Source organism: Kogia breviceps, chromosome X (genome assembly GCF_026419965.1).
Source record: "Kogia breviceps isolate mKogBre1 chromosome X, mKogBre1 haplotype 1, whole genome shotgun sequence".
Classification (NCBI taxonomy): Eukaryota; Metazoa; Chordata; class Mammalia; order Artiodactyla; family Physeteridae; genus Kogia; species Kogia breviceps.
In genome coordinates this window covers 116,385,363-116,406,861 of record NC_081330.1, presented here as the reverse complement: position 1 = coordinate 116,406,861, position 21,499 = coordinate 116,385,363, and the positions used below count along the sequence as shown (strand labels likewise).

Genomic DNA, 21,499 nt, shown 5'->3' with positions numbered 1-21,499 from the left:
CAGATTGGTGTGCTTGTAAATGGTGAGTGCCCAGGGACAGCAGCAGGCATTGATAACGCCTGCTATAGGGAAGCACTATCATTAGCATAAATGAAAATTATCCGTGTGTATTGACCATATCCATTAATATCGTCCCAGGTCTCAGCTGCATAGTTTTCATCAGTGTTCAGGTATTTGGAATCAATTTTCTCTATTGTTAAGATTAGAAATTTATATATATTTCCATAAACTTAAAAGGTTTAGGCTAAATATTTGCTAAGCTTGCTTCAAACTAAAAAAGTGCTAGAAGTCTTTGATCCTGCTTATCATTAACGATTTAACTGATCTTCCGTGGTTATATACCGGGACGCTTGGACATAGTCTGGTTGGGTTTTGAATTTTATGATCAGTGTATTTGTTTATTGGGTCCACGAGATGATTTTCTGATTTAAAAGTCAAAATCATAGAAACTTAGGAAATATTAGTGTTCAACCTTATGCTGAGCGGGAGAGAGATTTTTATTTTTTTCCTAAGTGTTCTATGTTTGCATTGAAGCCATTCATCCTCTATTAACATACTCATTCAATGAATAATTATTAAACATCGTTTGGGCACTCAACATTGGAAATGTGGAGATGCTGGAGAGATGGAAATCACGGTCTAGTGAGATGAGTTCCCATACATCCATCTGTTCTAGATGGATTTTCTCCAGAACCAACGTGTGGGTCTTCTTTCTGCTCACACTGGTCAGCTTAGCCCTCCCATGAGTGTTGGGTCTAAGGGTGGCGACATCAGCAAGCTGAATTATTTCCAGAGGAAAGAATCAGGATTGTAAATGGCCTAAGACAAAATATCCCAAAGTGTGTGTTCCATGAAGTAGTAATAGAGGTGAGTTGTCCTCCCCTTGCCTTTGTTTTGGACAGTCACAGTACTTAGCAGCATCAAAATTCCCAAGAAGTCCTGTCAGAAGTCCCTAAACTCCCCTTTTTCCTATGTTTTGGGAACTGCTGGTCTAGAATTCATGACTGAAGAGAAAAGAGTTGAAAGAACTTGAGGAGAGAACACTTGAGGGATAACCTTGTCACTGTTTTCACATTTTTTAAGGAAAGTTAAGGTAGCAGAATCATTTACTAAATTTGAGGAGGTCAGAGGGGTGTTTAGAATACCTTAGACCACTACACTAGACCAATAGATAGAAGAGAGACTCCAGATCCACGTTAGGAGCGCTGTTTTGTTTAGAACTCCTCGAAGAGGGAATGGTCCACCTCAGAAGGGGATGAGCTCCTGGTTATTGGACATGACTAAGGGGAGAAGTCTTAGGACCATTTGAATGGGTTTCTGTAGACCTCTGCTAAGGAATTGAACTAAGTGACCTTAAAGCTGCTTGTAACTCTGAGATTTTTATGAACTTCCACTTCAGGCACAGAGTAGCCTCTACTTGATGACAGCATGAGCTCATGGTTGCTCCAGACAGCAGTACGGTGGTTTTGTTGTTGGCAGCAAATCCTGTGCTTATGTTAAACCCATCGGGTAGTAAGAACAAAAGGGAAACTGAGTAGGTGGAAAAATTGTCATCTTCCACGTTTTATTTTTGGAAGGCTCGATTTTCTCTGCAGGAGTCTTCTTGTCTCTGGACAGCAAGTCACATTTTAAAAGGCATACAAGTTTATTTATTTATTTTTATGACATGCTGATTTAAATAACGTCCATTGATAAAACAGAAGATGTGAATTTAGTATTATGAAACATGATCATTGTCAGGCTTAGTCATCTAAAATTACTTTTTCTTTGGCTCTTGTCCAAAAGATTGTGATTATGTAACTGAGAATTGGAACTTGCAATGATTCAATCATTTTCTGAATTCTCTATTACCCTTTGCAAATAGGAAGCTCGTTGGAGCAGTCACTCTTAAGGGACATTTATTGCAGAGCAGTTGCTATAAGCTTCCATTGTTCATCCCTTAAATTCATCCAGTCAGCAGCATGGACCGAGGCTTGTAGAAGACCGAGTACTATTCTCAGCTGAGAGTCGTGGAAAAAATGAAATGTTACAGGCTGCATAGTGATAGCTACTGCTGCAAAAATTAGCACTGTGTAAAATTACAAGTTTGTCCCACACTGCTCTGATAGATCTATGATTGAAATGCATAATTTTACTCTTACTTCTTTAATGAAGGTTTGCAATGATGGAAAAACAGTAGGAAAGCGTTTTTTCAAATGCAAATTACCTTGCAGGAAAGAAATAACAAAGGAAGGAACTGCCACCAAAGGGAAAAATTAAATCTTACAGCACTTCCTTGGGTATAGTTGAGACAAACAACATGTTAAGGATCATTATGTCCTGTAATAGCATGTTGCTTCAAAAATTTTTGTTCCTTCCACTTATAGGTCCTATCTGTTTGCTGGGTGACTTTGACGTTGCATCAGGAACCAACTGTGAAATATTTTTAGTATAATTACGAATCTTGGGAAGAATCCTTATAACGAGGATTTTAAGTTGTCTGTAATCCTCATGCACATGTTAAATGACTAAAATAAGTTACATATTGATCTGTCACTTGCAAGAAATGGTAAAGTTAATTAATCAATTAGTTAAATGATTATTACTTTCTTACTGTGTACCAGGTACAGAGAATTTAGCAGCAATCAAGTAGATAAGGGTTTGGCTTTCAGGGAACTTTTAGTTGAGAGAGAAGATCCCAGACACACATATAGGGAAGCGCCCCCTATTGATTTCCTGATACATGATTTATATGTTCTCTTTCAGTTACCTATTGCTCCGTAACATAGCGCCCCCACTGTTGGCTCATGATTCTGCAATTTGGGCGGGACTCAGCCGAGACAGCTTGTTTCTGCTCTGTGTAATACTGGCTGGGACAGCTTGACGGGGGCCATAGGATCTAAGATGATTTTGCTCACATGTCTGGTGCCTCAGTTGGGCTGGCTCTAATGGCTGGAGCCTGGCTGGGCCTCTCTCTTTCTTTAGAGGTCTCTCGATGTTTGGCAGCTCTCACTGGCTTCGCTTGGCTTCTCTTTCTCCAACTCATTACCCCAACTTCTTTACACTGCAGCTGACTTCCAAGGGGGCACAAAAATGGAAGTCACGAGGCCTCAGCCCAGAAGTCACACCCGGCCCCTTCCACTGCATTCTGTTGGCCACGGCAAGTCCCAAGGCTCCTCCAGATTCAAGGGGGGAGGAAATAGATTTCCTCTCGGGGGAGGAGGAACACATGCATTCAGGGTGGGTGGCGTTGTCGGTGGCCACCTTTGTAGGTGACCCACCACGTGGTTCTTTAGGGGTGAAGAGAAATAATATAACGCCTTTTCCAGATCTGGTTCAGGCTTCACAGTCTTTGCTGTTCAGTTGTGAATTTGTCCATCACAGAAGCAGAGGAACGTGACTACCTTTGAGAGCAGAGTGATCCCTTTTAATCTCTGCTCTTTTCCTGCTTCATGATTCCGTTTGGAAAACAATTTAACTTCTAAGTCTGTAGTGATTTTTCAACAGGTTCTCAGATAAAAAATAAACGGTATGTTTGCTGACAGGATCTTTTCAAACCCTGCTGCTGCTTTGGGTGTTTATACATATAAACTACAGCCTATAGCGGATATAGAACCATAGAAGCCTTAGGGCTGGAAGGGACTTTAAAAACCATCTCTTTCACATCCCTAATTTCACAGGGTAGGAACTACGGCCCATACATGCTCATAATGACAATGTTAGAAATTATAGTTTCTTTGTCTATTTCAATGAGAAGGATGTGTTTACTTTTTTTTTTTTTTTTTTTTTACAGTGTTGTGAGTGTGGTTAGTAAACAGATTATCTTGGCTTTTTGTTGAGAAAATATTGAAGGATCATGCTCTGATGTTCATGCTTATAATTTTCTCCCAATTATACATTTATGCTGCAGATCCCTGAGTTATGGTGCTATAGGAGTAATTGTTGGACATGAATTTACACATGGATTTGATAATAATGGTAAGTACTGATTCAGTGTATAAGCTGATGCTGTTATGGTCATGTTGACCATATGGATGTTAATTGTTGCTATTATCTTTGCATAGTGGTATCATCATAGATTGAAGATTATCCAAAGCAGTATGACTGCTGATTGAAAACTTTCCCCCCGTGTCTTGCTGTGATAGCTTACAATAAATAAATAATTGTTCCCATTGGAGATGGGGTGGAGTGAAAAAAAAAAAAAAGACCTTGTAATTTCAAGGAAATTAGCTTTGCATTTAGATCTGGATTGCTGTAGCTGCCACAGTAGTTACAGGAATTACTTTATAGCTTCTCTTCCTTTCATTTCTTTATTCACCATTTTGAGATGCTCTCCCTGGAGGTGTGAGCTCTGCTCTGAAGATGATTATACATGCTGCCAAGTTAGGACTCAGCGAGTTAGGACTCTGAAGCTTGGCTGACTAGTTCCTTTATACTATTTCAAGGATTATGCAATGCTTAATGTCTGTTTTTCTCTATGCTGCCATATATTCAGAATATTTTTAGAAAGGCTATGCTTTCCTAATAATGAATAATATAGAGTATGCTATGTATCCTGATGACATTTAAGCAAAAGGGAAGAGCAGAATATGGCATAAACTAAAGAAATGATTGCCCTTTGAGAGTCATCATTTTTAATCAGAACTCCTTTCTCCGTTAACTTTGGACTTACTGGAAAGCCACATGAAATCTCTGAAACTTAGGAATTAGCAGCCAATTGCGATCACATCCACATCCACACAGTGATTTACAGGGCAGACTCAAGAACTGCGTGGCCCACGGCAACACTGTGTAGAGGGACCTCTTTCTTCCATGTCTGCAGTGTCTCCAACTTCCTTTCCTGGATGCCTACCCCAGGGCCAGAGACCCTTTTGGTTCTTCTCCTTCTGGATAATTCTTCTTGTACTCCCACCGGCCTTTCCTTAATCACCTAAGTTTTTTGCCCCCCTGGCCTCCCCTCCCTGTTAAAATGTAGCTGCCTCGTAGTCATCTGAATCCCCGGAGCTACACTTCCTGAATTGCATGTTTGGGTTATCTGAGAGGAGAGTCTTAGCTAAGAAACAAAAGCCAGTAGTGGTCTCTTGGTTCTGGGCCTTTCTTCCTGGGAAACTTAAGTATAGTTCTCCCTCAGAATCTTCTGGAAGCCTTTTGGATTCTCTCTCAAAGGACAGAATCTAAAGATGGCATTTCACTCTGTAACCAATACTTAGAACAGTGCATCGCACAGTAACTATTTAACGATCGCTTGGTTAGTGGGTAGGCGACAGTGACACTGTGCTCTACCAGGGGTTGGTGGTAGTGGCACCCAGCCTTGGTGAAGAGCTTTGGAGTGTTTCAGTTAACACCTTTGCTTAGGGGACTTTATGGTAAGCCCAGTGAAGAGTTCTCTGCATAATTAAATTTAAACCAATAGTAACCTTGAGTGTAGAAGATAGTCCAGATACACCCAGACTTTTTTTTTTGAGGGATGTAGAGAAAATGAAGAGTGAGCCTGTAGCAAAAAAGCATGTATAACTCATCTTTTTTTCTGTTATGTTTTGGAGATTTCCATTCTCGTTCCAAGTTCTCTTTTTAGAGCAACCTTCCTTGTCAAAGCAGGACAGATGGGCCTTCCATCTACACTGATGGCTGTGGAATGATTCATAACAGAGGTTTTATGTCTGTCTTGGCTCCTGGCAACTTGGAGGAAACACGATCCTTTAGAGCTGAGTCAGGGGCTGTGGTGGCAGGGTGTGAGTGACTCACCGAGGCTGTTCCTGTGGATTGTTTGGAATTTCACTGATAGTGGCGCTTTGACTCCTTCCATGGGCTTTCTGAAAGCCATTTCATTTCATAATTTAGAGAATATTTTGGGTCAGAGCAGGTGAAAACAAAGAATCTAAGATTGGTCAAGAATGGTACATGCCATAAGTTGATAAATCTTAAAGTATTCTTTGTTGCTTAGAAGGAAAGAACTTCCTCAGACCTCTTTCTCCTTTCCTTGCTTTTTACAATTAACCTGTGACACTGGAGAGGAGGCAGGAACTGCTGCTTCCAGGAGTGCTGCCTGCTGCTGGAACTGTCTTTTCAAGGCTTGTTGAAGTGAGGGAAAGGGAGGATGAAGAAATGAATTTGTTTCCTTAAATAATACGAGTATCTTTTAACTTTCCTTTTTGCCAGGTAGAAAATATGATAAAAATGGAAACCTGGATCCTTGGTGGTCTGTTGACTCAGAAGAAAAGTTTAAGGAAAAAACAAAGTGCATGATTAGCCAGTATAGCAACTATTATTGGAAGAAAGCTGGCTTAAATGTGAGTACAGCTGTGGCCGAGGGGGCATCCTGTGAGTCCTTCTTCCTCACGTAGACACTAGCTTGCTTTAGACCGTCGGTTCTCAAAGTGCGGTTCCCAGGCCAACAGCGTCAGCCTCCCTGGGGAACTTGTCAGGGATGTAAATTCTTTAGTCTTAATCCAGACCTACTGACTGAGAATCTCGGGGGTGGGGAGTGGGGAGTGGGGAGCAGGGGGTGGGTGGGAACGTGGGGTCTGGCAGTCTGGCAGTGTCTTTCCATGAACCCTCAGGTGATTCTGATACAAGCTAAAGTTTCAAAATCACAGGCCTAAACATTAGTCTGTTCTCCTACATTCAGAGTGGTACAGAAAACGCTGTAGCAGAGATAAACAATACAATTCTCACAAATCTACACTCTATATCATTAAAAAGATTTTCTTCCAAACTACTGCTTAGGTTTAATTCACTGAAATAAAACGTCACTCATTTGAATTAATGACTCTGAATTGGTTAAGTGTTCTTAGATAAAGAATTTTGAACAAAAGAAATGACTTTTAAAATGCTGATTTTCTATTATATATACATATATACGTTCCTATAAAGGCACGGATGTAATTTTGTACATGCTTTTCTGTGTGGAATGTTGTTCCTTTTCTCTTTTGTCTTCACCTCTACCTCCTTCTCCTTTCCCTCTCATCACTTTTATCTTCTCCACCTGTAATCCATCTCAATAACCCTGATACACTTTTTCCCATGCTCAGGTAGAGTTACACACATACATACACACGCACATGCGTGTTCACGCACATGCTTTTACTTGACTGTTTTCAGTGGCTGCCTGAAAGTCCACGGTGTGAATGTACTCTAACACAGATGACTAATGTCTTGTTGAGGGTTACACTGTGTCTCCAATTATTTCTCCCCAGTAAATGCTGCTGCACTAGATACTCTTATTAGGTATATATTCTTTTTTTCCACAGAGGATAGATTCCTACTGTTACTAAGAAGTTATAACATTTCACATTCCCACCAGTGATGGATGGAGGAGCATTTACGTATTGAGTTATTTACTTGCCAATTTATGAGACCTTAAAAAATATTATAGATGTTAAAAATTTTATTTGTCATTCATATTCTACTATTTTCTCCTCATCCATTGTACTTTGTATATGGTATCTTTTGACAAACAAAATTTAAACATTTCCATATAGTCAAAGGTACCTATCTTAAAAAATTGTTTCTGCATTTCCATTCTATATCATATGTGTAGTCTCCTAGCTTTTCTGGGAAGGTTTTTACTGTTTTGTTATTTTACATTTAAGTATTGAAGCATGTGAAACTTTTTCTGCTGTGGAGTTCAATATGAGAGTTCACTTTTATCTTCTTCCAAGAGGATAGTCAATTGATCCAGCATCAGTGACTAAAAGATGTTTTTTTCTTACTTAATTGAATGTTTGTCAAATATTAGAATCTCATATATACTGAGATAAATTTCTGGATTATATATTCTGTTCCACTGATCTATTTGTTGGTTTCTATACCAATGCATTATTACTACTATGGCTATATGGATTTTTCTGGTATCTGCCAATACAGGCTCTCCCTCGCTGTTCTTCTTTTATATACTTGGCCATTCTCAGGCAAATACACTTCTGTATACACTCCAAGATCATTTTACCCATTCTCCACCCACTCCCTAAGAGAATCCCATTGAGATTCTAAGTTAAATCACATTAAATGTATGGAATTGACATTTTTGTCATAGTCTTCTTGTTCAAGAACGTGGTATGCCTTCCCATCTGTTTGGTATTTGTTTTAGGTTTTGAAATACGATTTTATAGTTTTCTCTATATAGTTTATCTATCTCCTGTACATTGTTTTTACTTCTTTTTTGTTTTATTTTGCTGGTTTGATCAGGTTAGCTTTCATTCCCTTCCCCCACTATTAGTTTTTTTCTTGTAGTTTTCCAGTGTATTTTCTGTCCCGGCTTTCATAGTTACAAGACACAGATTTCTCTCACTGTGTTTGACATTGCGACCGATAATGAAGAATTGTTGGTAGGCATGGATCTGCATGAAGATCTTACTCTGAAACGCACATGCAAACTGTGTCCTCCTAATTCATCTAGTCAAGGGCACGACACCTAAGAGAAGCAGGGGACCACGCAGAACTGGAGTAGGTCAGTGTATTTACATGTAGTTTCCCCAGAGTCTCTTGGGCTCTTGGTCAGGCACGTGCTCCATCCTGACAACTTGGGCTGGGAAAGCACCTGAGACCTCACTATGCCTCAAGTCTATTATACTGGGGTTTATTTCACCATTCCAGAAGAATTTAGGTAACAGTCCGTGCGCTTTTAAAGGGAACGTTTATGAACACTGAGCCGGTTCTCCTGGTTCTGAAAGTGTATACAGCACCAGGGAGACCATCCCTTATCCAGGAGGAGAAACCAGACTCTGTATCCTTGAGTAGTATCTCTAGCTCCTTTGTCAGTGTCCTGGAAAGCCATTTCTCTGCCCATATATTTAAAAAATATCTACAACTGTGTCGTGGGAAGACCAGAAAAGGGCACTACTGTGTATCTGTTTTCAATTCAGGGGTTATCACATTGTGAATATCCATCTAAAATATATGTTGCTTCAAGAAAAGCATAGGGTTCTTCCCAGATGATGATTGAGAAGCTAATTAAAAAAATGTGCCAGGTACCACAACAGTAACAGAACATTGCTGTTTTCTGGGGTTTTGTTTTTTGCCTTTTTTTTTTAATAGCATGTGCTAGATGTCTCTATAATTTTGTTCAGATGACTCTAGAACCTGGATAAGCTGTTGCTGCTACTGACGCATAACATACTACTATTGGTCTTTTATATAAATCTATCTATCTATCTATACCTCTCTCTCTCTATACACACACACATATATAATTTGAATATTTGGAAACTTTAGCTGTGCTGTCAACTTTGGAGAAAGTATCCCAGTTGTACCGTGTTGGGTTGGCATTGTATAGAAATTAACAGCCATATCGGTCTAGAAACATTAAACATAATTTTTCCATTTGGACAGGGGTAACACACTGTATTAAGTTTGTAAGGTCTTATTTGCATGGGTTTGATTACAGAAACTAACAAAGTATCTCAAAAAAAAAAAGCATAGGGGAGGGATTCTAGAGTCAGACACAGCTCCAAATTCTGGTTCAACCAGTTGCAGGTTGTAAGTTTACACGGGCCTCTCACTGTTGTGGCCTCTCCCGTTGTGGAGCACAGGCTCCGGACGCGCAGGCTCAGCGGCCATGGCTCACGGGCCCAGCTGCTCCGCGGCACGTGGGATCTTCCCGGACCGGGGCACGAACCCGCGTCCCCTGCATCGGCAGGCGGACTCTCAACCACTGCGCCACCAGGGAAGCCCTGTAAGTTTTTTTGAACTTGGGCGAGTTATTTAACATTCTTGTGTCTCAGAGTCTTCATCTGTGAAATGGGCAGCTATTTTTGAACTCGTTAGTTTCTCTTAAGAGTTAAATGACTGAGATAATGTAAAGCACCGGCACGACGCCTGCTATGCAATAAGTGCTTAATAAATTGTAGTTAATACAATAGGGGCTAAAAAACCAAAAAACAATAGAAGAGCAGTTTTCTTGGAGGAAGGGGAATGCATATTTCCTGGTGATTATTATATGCAGGCATGGGAGTTAGACTTTACACTTAACTGAAACAGATTTAATCCTCATACTGGTTCTGAGAGGTGTGCATATTACTAGCCTGTTTTACATATGAGGAAACTGAGGCTCAGAGAGATTAAAACCCATGGTGGAATCTACATTAGAGCTTAGATTGGTATGACTCCAACATCACTACTCTTCCCCCGATATCATGCTCGTGTTCTCTTATTTGAAGTTCATTTTAAACCTGGGTGACGTATTGGGCGGAGACTATTCTACAACATCCATTTTGGCCAAAGTGTCAGAAACTGAAACTGAATTCTGACAAATGTGTACCTTTGCAACAAGGACGATAGAAAGGGCATTCCTGTCTCAGCATAAATCCATTCAACCATCAGAAAACAGCTTCAGTGTCATTCCCCAAGGAGAAGGGGTGGCTTCCTTTGTGGATATAAAGGGCCATGCTTTATTTTTCTGGCTCCACTTGTGGAGGCCAATCCTCTGTACCTGAACCATTCTTTGCGTTGGACTGGGGGGAGCTCCAATGGAGCATCAGAGAGACGGGCTGTTAGCAGCTGTTGAGTCCTGAGAGGCAAACCTAGGGCCATGGGGCTTCCCTGGTGGCACAGTGCTTAAGAATCCGCCTGCCAATGCAGGGGACACGGGTTCCAGCCCTGGTCCGGGAAGATTCGCACATGCCGCGGAGCAACTAAGCCCGTGTGCCACAGCTACTGAGCCTGCGCTCTAGAGCCCATGAGCCACAACTACTGAGCCTGTGTGCCACAACTACTGAAGCCCGAGCACCTAGAGCCCGTGCTCCGCAACAAGAGAAGCTACCACGATGAGAAGCCCGTGCACCACAACGAAGAGCAGCCCTCGCTCGCTGCAACCAGAGAAAAGCCTGCGCGCAGCAACAAAGACCCAACGCAGCCAAAAATAAAATAAATAAATAAATTAAAAAAACAAAAACAGAAACATAATTCTCAAAAAAAATACTGATGAAAAAGAAAAAATACTGAAAAAAAAAATCTAGGGCCATATGGTCTACTGCGGTGGTCCAGAGTGGGAGGGGCCTGAGGGGTGAAGCTAGTCCTCAAACCTCTAAAAGAAAAGCTTAGAGGAACAAGGAAGGAGGTTACATTTGAGCATGAGTGGTTATAAACAGAGGCACTAGAGTCAAGAGGAGTTAAGACTTGAGAAGGTAACATATTACGGAGCAAAGGCTCTGGGCAGAGACTGCTTGGGTTCGAATCCTTGTGAAATATGGGCAGTTCAGTTAATCACTCTTAGGTCAGGTCCATTAGAAGCAGAGCCCAAGATAGAGGTTTCTTAGCTAAAAAGGTTCATTGCAGAAGTAGTTTCAGGAGGAACCTGTAAGGTGGCGAGGAAGACCTGTTGGTTTCAGAAGTTTAGCCTCAGTCTGATCCCACAGAGGATTCTGGAGCATGAATTGCATCGTAGAAATTGTTCAGCCTGGGATAAGGGGCTGGGCTTTTCTAACTGCACATCAGTCCGTTACTGAGAGGTGGGGGTATCACCTCCCAGCAAGCTCCAGGTGAGGGGATTCCCCTAAGCTAAGCTTAATCTTCCTGAGCCACTAGCAGTTGCAGGACTGGGTTCACAGTCCTGGTGGGAAAGGGGATCTGGTGCAACACCAGTGACATCTGCGACACGGTCTCAGCTTTAGATTGCTCATTTGTTAAGCAAGGATGGTGATAATAGCACTTACCTCATAGGAGTGTAATAAAAGAAAGAAGGTATGTAAAGCAGGAGTGGTAACTTTTGGGGACTGAAGCTAGGAGGATCCTGGGTGATTACAGAGATGAATGTTTTCTGAAGATTTGTTTTTATTCATTGGTATTGCTTGATACCTGGGGGATTGGGCTAGCTTAAAAATAAAGAGGTGGTAGCATCTGTGGCTTGAAAGTTTAGAACAATGTGTGTTAGTTTCCTGTTGCTGCCATAACAAATCATCACAAACTTAGTGACTTGAAACAACACAAATATATTATTTTACAGTTCTGTATTTCTGACTGAGGTCTCAGTGAGCTAGAGTCAAAGTGTCACCAGGGCTGCTTTCCTTTCTAGCTGCTGTGGGAGAGAACCTCTTTCCTTGCCTTTTCTAGCTTTTAGAGTCTGCCCACATTCCTTGACTCCTGGCCCCTTTCTTCTTCAAAGCCAGCAATGACTGGTCAAGTCTCGTCGCATTGCATCACTCTGACACACTCACTCTCCTAAATTCCTTTTGCTCTGTTTGTACAGACCCTTGTAATTACATTGAACTCACCTGGATAATGTAGGCTAATGTCTCCAGCTCAGGATCCTTAATTCAATCATATTTTAAATGTCCCTTTTGCCACATAAAGTAATACTTTCACAGTAATTTTTTTTTATGACATAGACATCTTTATTATTATAGGGCATTATTTTGTCTCTGATGCAGGGATTGGCAAACTTTTTCCGTAAAGGGCCAGGTAGTAAATAATTTAGGTTTTGTGAGTTGTAAGGTCTCTGTTGCAACTACTCAACTCTGCCACTGTAGGAAGGAAACAGCCACACAATACGTACTTGAATGAATGTGCCTGTGTTCCAATAAAACTTGAATTATGGACACTGAAATTTGAACTTTGTATAATTTTCACATGCCACAAGATATTATCCTTCTTTCTATTTTCTCCCCAACTGTTGAAAAATGTTAAATCCAGGCTTACCTTGCAGCCTGTAGAAAAACAAGCGGGAGGTTGGATCTTGCCTTGTGGGCCATCTTGGTTTAGAATACTTTTTTGTCCTAGCCTATTTAAGGGTTTTAGAAACGATCTTCAAATGTTTGGAAGAATTTCTTCACTGTGCTTGGCTGGTTGTCATACATATTGCAAACCTTGACCTTGTGGTCTGCGCTACTTCTACTGGATTTTTGTTCCCCATGAGAACTCTCCTCTTTTTAATTTTTCATGGAATTTGCTGAAGGTAACAAGGTAATGGTTGGTCTTAAAACCTTGCTCCTGTGTGGATGGTAGAATTTTGGAAACATAAAGCATACTGAAAAGAATACTCAAATTAGGTGAGTTAATCAGCGAAAGTAATCTGTACGTTGACGTTTCTATTTTTTCCCCACTTAACCAGAGTCACTCAGAATATGTTAACATTTTATTAGAGCTGGCTACATTGGTGAGAATAGAGAGGTGGGTGAGAAAGAGAGGTGTAGCATAATAAAACAGAAATTATGTTCAGGAGTACCTTGCCGGGGTTAGTTTGCCATCTCACAATATGTTATGACTGCCTCTGATTTATTGAATGCAATTCCTTCTTTAAAATATGGCACTTTCTCTTGCTATCATATGTATGCCTCTTGCTGAATGGCAGTTGGCTGTCAAACACTCTTTTTTTTAACTTTTTGTTAGGTGAAGGGGAAGAGGACCCTGGGAGAAAATATTGCCGATAATGGAGGTCTGCGACAAGCTTTTAGGGTACGCGCTGCAACATTTGCTGTGATTTAAAAAATTAAACTGTAAAATACTATACGGGTGCACCTCAGTTTGCACCACAGACATTTTCTGTAAATTCTGTGAATTTCTGAAATTGAATTATATTTCCCCATTGACTGTATTATATGCTATTATATGAATAGAGCTGCATTTCTTTCTTTTTCCTTTTTGGGGAGTAGAGTCACCCTAAAAGTAATATCTGTTATTAAGAATCATGTATTTAAAGGATAGTTTTCAGAAGGTACATTCAGTGTAATATTAAAACATGCTACAGAAATCTCAGGGCTAGGTTCATAGGCGTTTTCTTGAGTACAGTCTCTGTAGCCCTCCTTATAATTTCCTCTTAAAATACCAAACTTCTAAATTATGGTGAGAGGCTAGGGGTTCTCATATAGTGGACCAGGTAAGAGTCCATAATAATGTTTTCATCATCCACTGGTCCATGGTTAAACAAGACACATGAGGATGATGTAGAAAGGCATTCATAAAGCTAAATGCATTCAGTGTAAAGACCAAACTGTTATTCTGAGGTTATATCTTTCCTCTATTCTAGTTAAAATATACTTTATTTTATAAAATGATGATGATTGAAGATTGTAGTTTTCCCTCTTACCTGGCAAAATTTTAAAAAATTGCCCATAGATTGGCCCCCAAATTTATTTCCATACGGCTTGCCATTGTGTTAGATTTGTTTGTTCCCTGGTGGGAATAGAAAGAAAAGCTTTTGGGGGGAAGGGGGCGTTATTTAACATGTGCCCACTTTGGCCCAGCTGCTTTGGTATCTATTGAGTGAAAGGTCCTTTTGCAGGTGAACCTGCTTCACTGTTCAGCAGTACAACATTGACTTGCATTTCCAGGTGTTTGTTTTCTTAAAGGAAAACTTGATAGGATACATTTTGCACATGGTGGAGGATATATTTAATATCTCTGCACTGGCTGAGAAAAGAGAAAAGCCATTATTGCAGCAGATCATCTCTTTTACTTCTCTCCCCAGGCTTACAGGAAATGGATAAATGACAGGAGGCAGGGGGTTGAGGAGCCTCTCCTACCCGGCATTGAATTCACCAACAACCAGCTTTTCTTCGTGAGTTATGCTCAAGTGAGTAAGCCCAAGGAAGGGGCATCAAAGATGAAATGTGGGGGCTTCCCTGGTGGCGCAGTGGTTGAGAGTCCGCCTGCCGATGCAGGGGACATGGGTTCGTGCCCCGGTCCGGGAAGATCCCACGTGCCGCGGAGCGGCTGGGCCCGTGAGCCGTGGCCGCTGAGCCTGCGCGTCCGGAGCCTGCGCTCCGCAACGGGAGAGGCCGCAGCAGTGAGAGGCCCGCGTATCGCAAAAAAAAAAAACCACCAAAAGAAGATAAAATGTGGGACTTTGGCTTGCTCCCTAGATCAAAGGTTTGGAACCAAAGTTTAATGGCATAACTTTGATTTCAGCTGAAATCTTATCTTGCTGCTTATTTTCTGGACACATTTCACCTTCATGTTCTATGGGGCGTAATTAGTTAACTGATTGAATCAAGGTTTATTGGTATTTTTTATCAAGTAGGTTACCAGCCTCGTGGTAGCTCACTTGATTTTTAGTATATCCTGACTTCTTAATGTATTTGACACTATCTGTAACCATTTCTAGTGACTCGTTCTTTGGCTTTCTTGACCCTGTGGTTTCCTGCATTTCTCCTCTTTCACCTCACTTGCTGACTTTACCCCACCGCTCTCAACCTGTGGGGGACCCTCAAGGCTATGTTCCCAACTGCCAGATGAACATGTGAAGGCTACTAGAGCTGAGGACAACAACAGCAAAGGCAAGGAGAGTCATGTCACCCTTTTGTGAGTTTAATGGGCTCTCTGAGCAGAAATTGAAAGATGTGCCCTAAATAAGGCACAATTCTGAGTTCGAGTATCTGGCCAATGAGCCACGTGCCAGTTGTTCTTTGTTGTTCGGTTATTGCACTGGTTTATGTCACAGTACGTAGGCCTCATTTTCAAACAGCTCTCGGATGGGTCGGTGCATGGCCTCACAGCGGGCAGATCTGTATCTGTATGTGCTCAAAACTAGGCAAGAGTTTTTCTGTTCCTCTTTTCGTTCAGTCCTCAGTAAGCTCATTCATTTCCACGTCTTCTTCGGTTGACTCTGGCTAAAGAATTCTCATCTGTCTGGGGGTCTTTATTTCTTAAAGCTGACATGAAAACACTCAATAAATGATCATTTATCAACCTGACATCAGCAAAAGTGGAGTCACCAACAAAGTGACTTTCCTTTTTAGTTTTCTTACTTCTATCCACACACCCTCGCCCTCAGTCTTTGGGTCTTCCTGGTTAGGAAACCTGGATTCTTAGGTCTTATTTGATTTACCTATCCTCATTTTTATGACATGTGTCCCCAAAGCTGATGTTTCATCCTTTTAACTGCTCTTCAGATTCAGCCTCCCTTTCTCCCCATTACCCTATTTCGTCATCTGTAGACTGTCAGCCTCGATCTCGTCTACTCTGGATTATCCCAACAGCCTTATGGCATGTTTTCCTGACTTCAGCATCTTTCTACCACCGTCTGTCTTACATGCCACTGAAATAGCATTTTCATTTCATTACTGACCTGCCGAAGGAGCTGCAGTGGCTCCCAAGTGCCCACCACATTGAGACCGAACCCCTTTCAAAGTTCTCCTCAGTCTTATCCAATTCTACCCAACCAGCTCTAAATTCCCGTAGCTCCACCAGACTCACACTTAGCCGGCATGTGTCCTCACTTCCACCGCACCGTGTTATGCTCGTTATTGTCTCTGTGGTTTTGCTTTTGATGTCCCTTCTACAAAGGGACGACCCCCTTCGTACTCCTCCCCCTCAGGTTATTCAATGCCACCTTTACCTTTCAGGATCCATGTCAAGTTCCACCTCCTCCGCATCTTCCACAAACTTTCCCAAGGACTCCAGTTCTCATGAAAAAGAAATCTCCAACTCCTTTGCACTTATCTTCATTACCATGCAGTTGAATACTTATTTGTTATCAAAATGTAAAAGACCTTTACTTTTATCTTCATAGCTAGTGCATCTTCACACACTCCTTATTTATCTCCATAGCATCCAGCAAAGAGGCTGGCTACGTTGAAGACACTTGACATTTTTAGATAAATTGCTTAAAAAGGCTGAGGTTAACACGGTTCAATTAAGGAGACTTTCTTTGGGGTCAGTACCGGGTCAGATATCTAAAATAAGCACACAGATATAGTTAGAACTTTCTAGAGCAGGGATTCGCAAACTAGAACCCGTGAGCCATGTGTTGCCTGCTGTCTATTTTTGTGAATAATGTTTTATTGGAAAACAGCCATGCTCTATACTTTACACATTGTCTGTGGCTGTTTGTGTGCTACAGTGGCAGAGGTGAGTAGTTAAAACAGAGACTTACGATCTGCAACGCCTAAAATATTTATTACCTGTCCTTTCCAGAAAATGTTTGCTGTCCTCTACTCTAGAGGACAAAGTACAAGGTCTGTCAGTTCTTATTTAGGTTCTTACTTACTAACGTAAGGTCCATCTTAGTAGATGAAGCAAATTAACTTACATCAACGTTACAGTCATAGTTTTGAGATGCCTCCAAATAAAACTGCAAACGATATATGACTTACTTTAAAGAGATTAAGAAAAAAATGATAACATATTTTATATTACTAATGAGAAATTTATCTTGGAGCTTTTCCTACTAGCGGATTGAGGAGATTTTCAACCTTTTGTACATTGAAATAAGTCTGCTTATAAGGAGTAAAATTATTTTCTCTCCTGAGAAGATACTAGGAAAACAGTAAGAACAAAAATGTGTTTTTAGAAATCTCATAAAGGATATATGAAGCAAAGACAATACTATATAATAATGTAAGAATGGAAGAGGAAATAACATACGAAAAAGTGAGGAAAAATTGTGAGAAACAGCTTCACCTTAGCTAGCTTCTGAGGAAGTTAAGTGCTTCCGTTACAAAAGCATCTTCAAAGTCAAATTCAGAACCACAGTGACGGATCGTTTATCTTCATCAAAAGCAATAAAGCAATAGCATTGTATCACCTTTGCCGCTTCCCGTATCCCTGTAGTTTCTGTGACCTGTCAGTTTTTCCTCAGATATTCTTCTTATACTCCTTCTCTGTCCTCTCACTGCTACTTATTTAGCAGACATTCATTGGGAACCTTCCTGGGGCGCATAAATCATCTTCAAGCTACTCTCTCATTTCCTCCTCCTACTATACCCCTGCCAGATAAATCTTTTAAAAATATATATATTTTTTATCACCTTTGTGCTCAAAACCAATGTTGAAATATAGTCCAAATACTGCAGCCTCTTGCTCAGGACTTCAGAAATCCGCCCCCCCCACACCCTGGTCCCCCGTATCGCTGCCCACCGTGCACCACACAGTCCTGCCAAGCTGGCTGTCGTGCTCTTTCTTCTCTCAGACGTGTCTTTGTTTCCATTTTCTCCTCCACGTGGAATTCCCCCCATCCTATTCATGTTTCCTCGTTCTATTCATACTTCAAGCTCTATCATATTTCAAGACACAGTGCGAATCAGGATTAAGTAGGTTAGGGTACACGAGCAGACAGTGCAAGGAAAAGTGTTTGTTCTTGTTCCTGCCCCACGCCCAGCATGGGTCAGCAGGGGGGCTCTGCTCATAGTTACTACTCAAGGACCTGGGTTTTGGAGTCTTTATCTCCACATGTGCTTCCGTGGTCACCACAGGAGTAGGGAAGAAATATGAGGAAATGTGCACTGGCCCTTAATTGTAGCATCTGAAACTGTTCTTAATACTCTTAAAACTTCTGCCAGATTTTTAAAGCTTCTGCCAGGAAGTGACATATATCACTTCTGCGCACATTTCATCGGTCAGAGGAAGCCATACAGCCGTGCCTGACTTCACAGGAGATGGAGCAGCATCCTCCTATCCAAGGCCTGAACTAGGAGGAAGCAAGCAGAGCAGCCAGGGTGCAAAATACTTACTTCTCATGACCATATTCAGTAATGGATGATTGATTCATGGTATTGATTCAGACGATCGTGGTTAAATTTGATAAGGGCTCTTCCAAGCATTATGTTAACTGAATGAACACATTGGTTGATTCCTGGACACGTATGCTATTCTCTTGAGTTAAAGCATTTGTTTGGAAACCTCTCTTAATTTACTCAAATTCTGGAAGTATTCACAATGATAAAACTTTCTACTCTGGGGATTGGAATAATAGATGTTACTACTGATGAAGGTTTTATCTGCTCGTCATCCACTGAGTCTAAAATTACTCTTCAGTATAATTTGGAGCAGTTAAGGCAGTAGGAAATGTGTGATTGAAATGGAAACATAATTATCGGAATGTTTTCTCTTCTAGGTGAGGTGCAATTCCTACAGACCAGAAGCTGCCCGAGAACAAATCCAAGTTGGTGCTCACAGCCCCCCTCAGTTTAGGTAAACAGGCACATGGGTGACACTAGTTTTTAACTGTGCATCTCCATCTCCTCCCGTACCCAGCCATCCCAGGGCTCCAAAATAGGTGATCTGACCAAAGCCTGCATTGTGAACAGTGATAGCTCCATTTCACAGACCAAAAAAAAAAAAAAAAAAAAAAAAAAAAAATCTGGCCAAACAGAAACTAAGCATCTTTTCTTTAATTAGTAGGAAGCTGGTTTAGTGAGCATTCTCTCACCTAAATTTCTGTAGTAGGCTTTTGTACACATCTCTAGTATCAAGAGATCTATGAGATTGTACAAGACTCCAAAGGTAACTTAGAATCCAAATCATAGCTTTAGTATGAATTCCCATTTATTATCTTCCAGTTTTTGAAAGGCAGCAATCCATGGGTGCCCTGAGCACACCACAGGCGCTCAGTAAACTGGCATGTTTGATTTATCCAACTGCCTACTGTTTAGAAACATGGGCCAAAAAAGTCTCTTTTCTTAGATAGGGATGAGGTCTTATGCACTGTGGCTTAAAACACCTAGAGCTCTGGTTTAATTTGTGTTGTAGAATATCCCATTTAATGCCTCTTGTTCTTTCATGCAGCCAACCAACAGACATGAATGAGTGTCCACTTTCTGAATAGCTCTGAACACCAAGGAGGATATATGGTGATATTTAGCTCTTGTAATTCATATCTAGAGGCAAAAGCGCTACATTTTGGCTTTTAGTTTGAGTCATATTTTGAAACAGTTGTTTATATATGAAGGGAAACGAATTATCAATTACAATCTTATTTGTCAGAATATATAAAATATTAAGTAAAAATAAAATGAAGGTTAATTTTACTTAACCCATGCTAGGTTTCTAGCCTAGTTTGAGGGAAATTTTCTATAGTAGGGGACAGAGTTATAATAGTAAATGCAAGAAACCGTAATAATTTGTATTTATTTGTTCTTTGCTTAGAACATATTACATCTGGATCTCTTTATACTTAATGTTTAAATGAATCCGTTAGCATATTGCAGGAAAGTCATCTAAAATTTCTCCTATGTTTTGAAGTCTTATTCCCAAAGCCTTGCCTTAGAAATGCTTCAGAAATTGACTATAAATTACCCAATAGCATAAAAATCTAATCATTGTGTTAGAAATTCTCCCCCACTGGGCTAAACTGTCAAGAATGCTGACAGTCTCTAATGGACTAAAATTTGATTCCACTGACAAATGGTGCAGATGATACCGCACAGTGGATTAATTACTCAACAGATACGTTTTTAAAAGCTAATTTCCTTTTGCTGACTAGTTGCCTGTAATGTTGGATTTTAGCTGATAATTTGCAGAGTATACTTACTGATTGTCAGCTAAATTCTATCCTTAACACTTGCCCAGGGTGAATCATACTATGAAACCTGCGTCCCTCCCCATACATCCCAGCTAAAACACAAGAGGTTATGGGGATTTGGGGATACAGGCCATTAGATTCATTCAAATGCCCATAGGGAACAAAGTCATTAGGGAAGAAGCAGTCAGTGACCGAGAATGCTGTCTCTAGTCAGCCTTTTGAACATGCAGTGGAGTAAGAAATAGATGAGGGGGGAGGTTTTGTCCTGGCTTGTTAGTGATCTCTGCGGTAACTGGAGATTTTGAGTGCAGCAGAAATCACACAATGGAAATACCACTTCCAAAAGGCGGTTAGAATCAAAGTGCTGAGTAGGAATCCGCAGTCTTTACTGCAGTGAGGGAACTTGCAAGAACACCAGCTTTTGGAGCTAACTCCAGTAAAGCATTACTCATCAATAACAGCTGGACACCATTCATTAGTTTACGGTTGCATAAACCAAATTCTAGGTAAATATGAGCCTTCAAACATAATAGGAGTTTGTAGAAAGTGTTTTTGTAGATTGAAAGAGTTCTTTAAAGATAATTTAGAGACTTCTCTGGTGGTCCAGTGGCTAAGACTCCGTGCTCCCAATGCAGGGGGCCCGGGTTTGATCCCTTGTCAGGGAACTAGCTCCCACGTGCCGCAGCAGTGAAGATCCCATGTGCTGTAACTAAGAAGCTGAGCAGCCAAATAAATAAATAAATAATATGTTTTTTTTTTTTAAAGGTAACTTAAAGATAGCAATAACGTGGATGAATCTTAACAGACATAACACTGAATGAAAGAAGTCAGAGGCAAAAGAGTGCATGCTATGTGATCCACTCATGTGAAGTTAAAAAACAGGCAGAACTAATCTATGGTCAGACTAGTAGTTATGCTTGGAGGTGCTACTGTTAGGGCACACAAGGGAGACTTCTAGGTGCTGGAAATATCCCATGTCTTGATCTGGGTGGTAGTAACATGGGTGTATACATGTGAACTCAATGAGCTTTACATTTTAAATGCGTATACTCTCTATCAGTTATATCTTCCTTAAAAAGTTAAATTAAAAAATAGTTAGAAAAGCTAAGTATTGGTAAATCTTCTAGTTTGTAGGAATTTGTAAATTTATAGGAATGTACCACCCTATATACAATTTATAGGAATTGTAGATCCTACGGTTTATAGAAATCTGAAGATATTTGGAAGATTAATAGCATTTGTCTGGTTCTAGTCTCGGCTCTGTTAATTTCTTCGGAAATTTACTTAACCATTTTGCGCTTCAGTTATCTCCCTGTAAACAGATTAAATGAATGCAACATCATATCA

At 40.7% G+C, this 21,499-nt stretch overlaps 1 protein-coding gene across 2 annotated transcripts in view; it reads left to right on the top strand.

Moving 5' to 3' along the window:
• PHEX (phosphate regulating endopeptidase X-linked) overlaps positions 1-21,499 on the top strand; it is a 199,425-nt gene that overhangs the window by 176,664 nt on the left and 1,262 nt on the right. For both annotated transcript variants that reach the window (XM_059051149.2, XM_067023429.1), the window contains 5 exons: positions 3,890-3,957; positions 6,139-6,269; positions 13,303-13,368; positions 14,381-14,485; positions 18,746-18,822. In XM_059051149.2, coding sequence (XP_058907132.1) covers positions 3,890-3,957; positions 6,139-6,269; positions 13,303-13,368; positions 14,381-14,485; positions 18,746-18,822 — 447 coding nt within the window. The remainder of the gene's footprint in view (positions 1-3,889; positions 3,958-6,138; positions 6,270-13,302; positions 13,369-14,380; positions 14,486-18,745; positions 18,823-21,499) is intronic.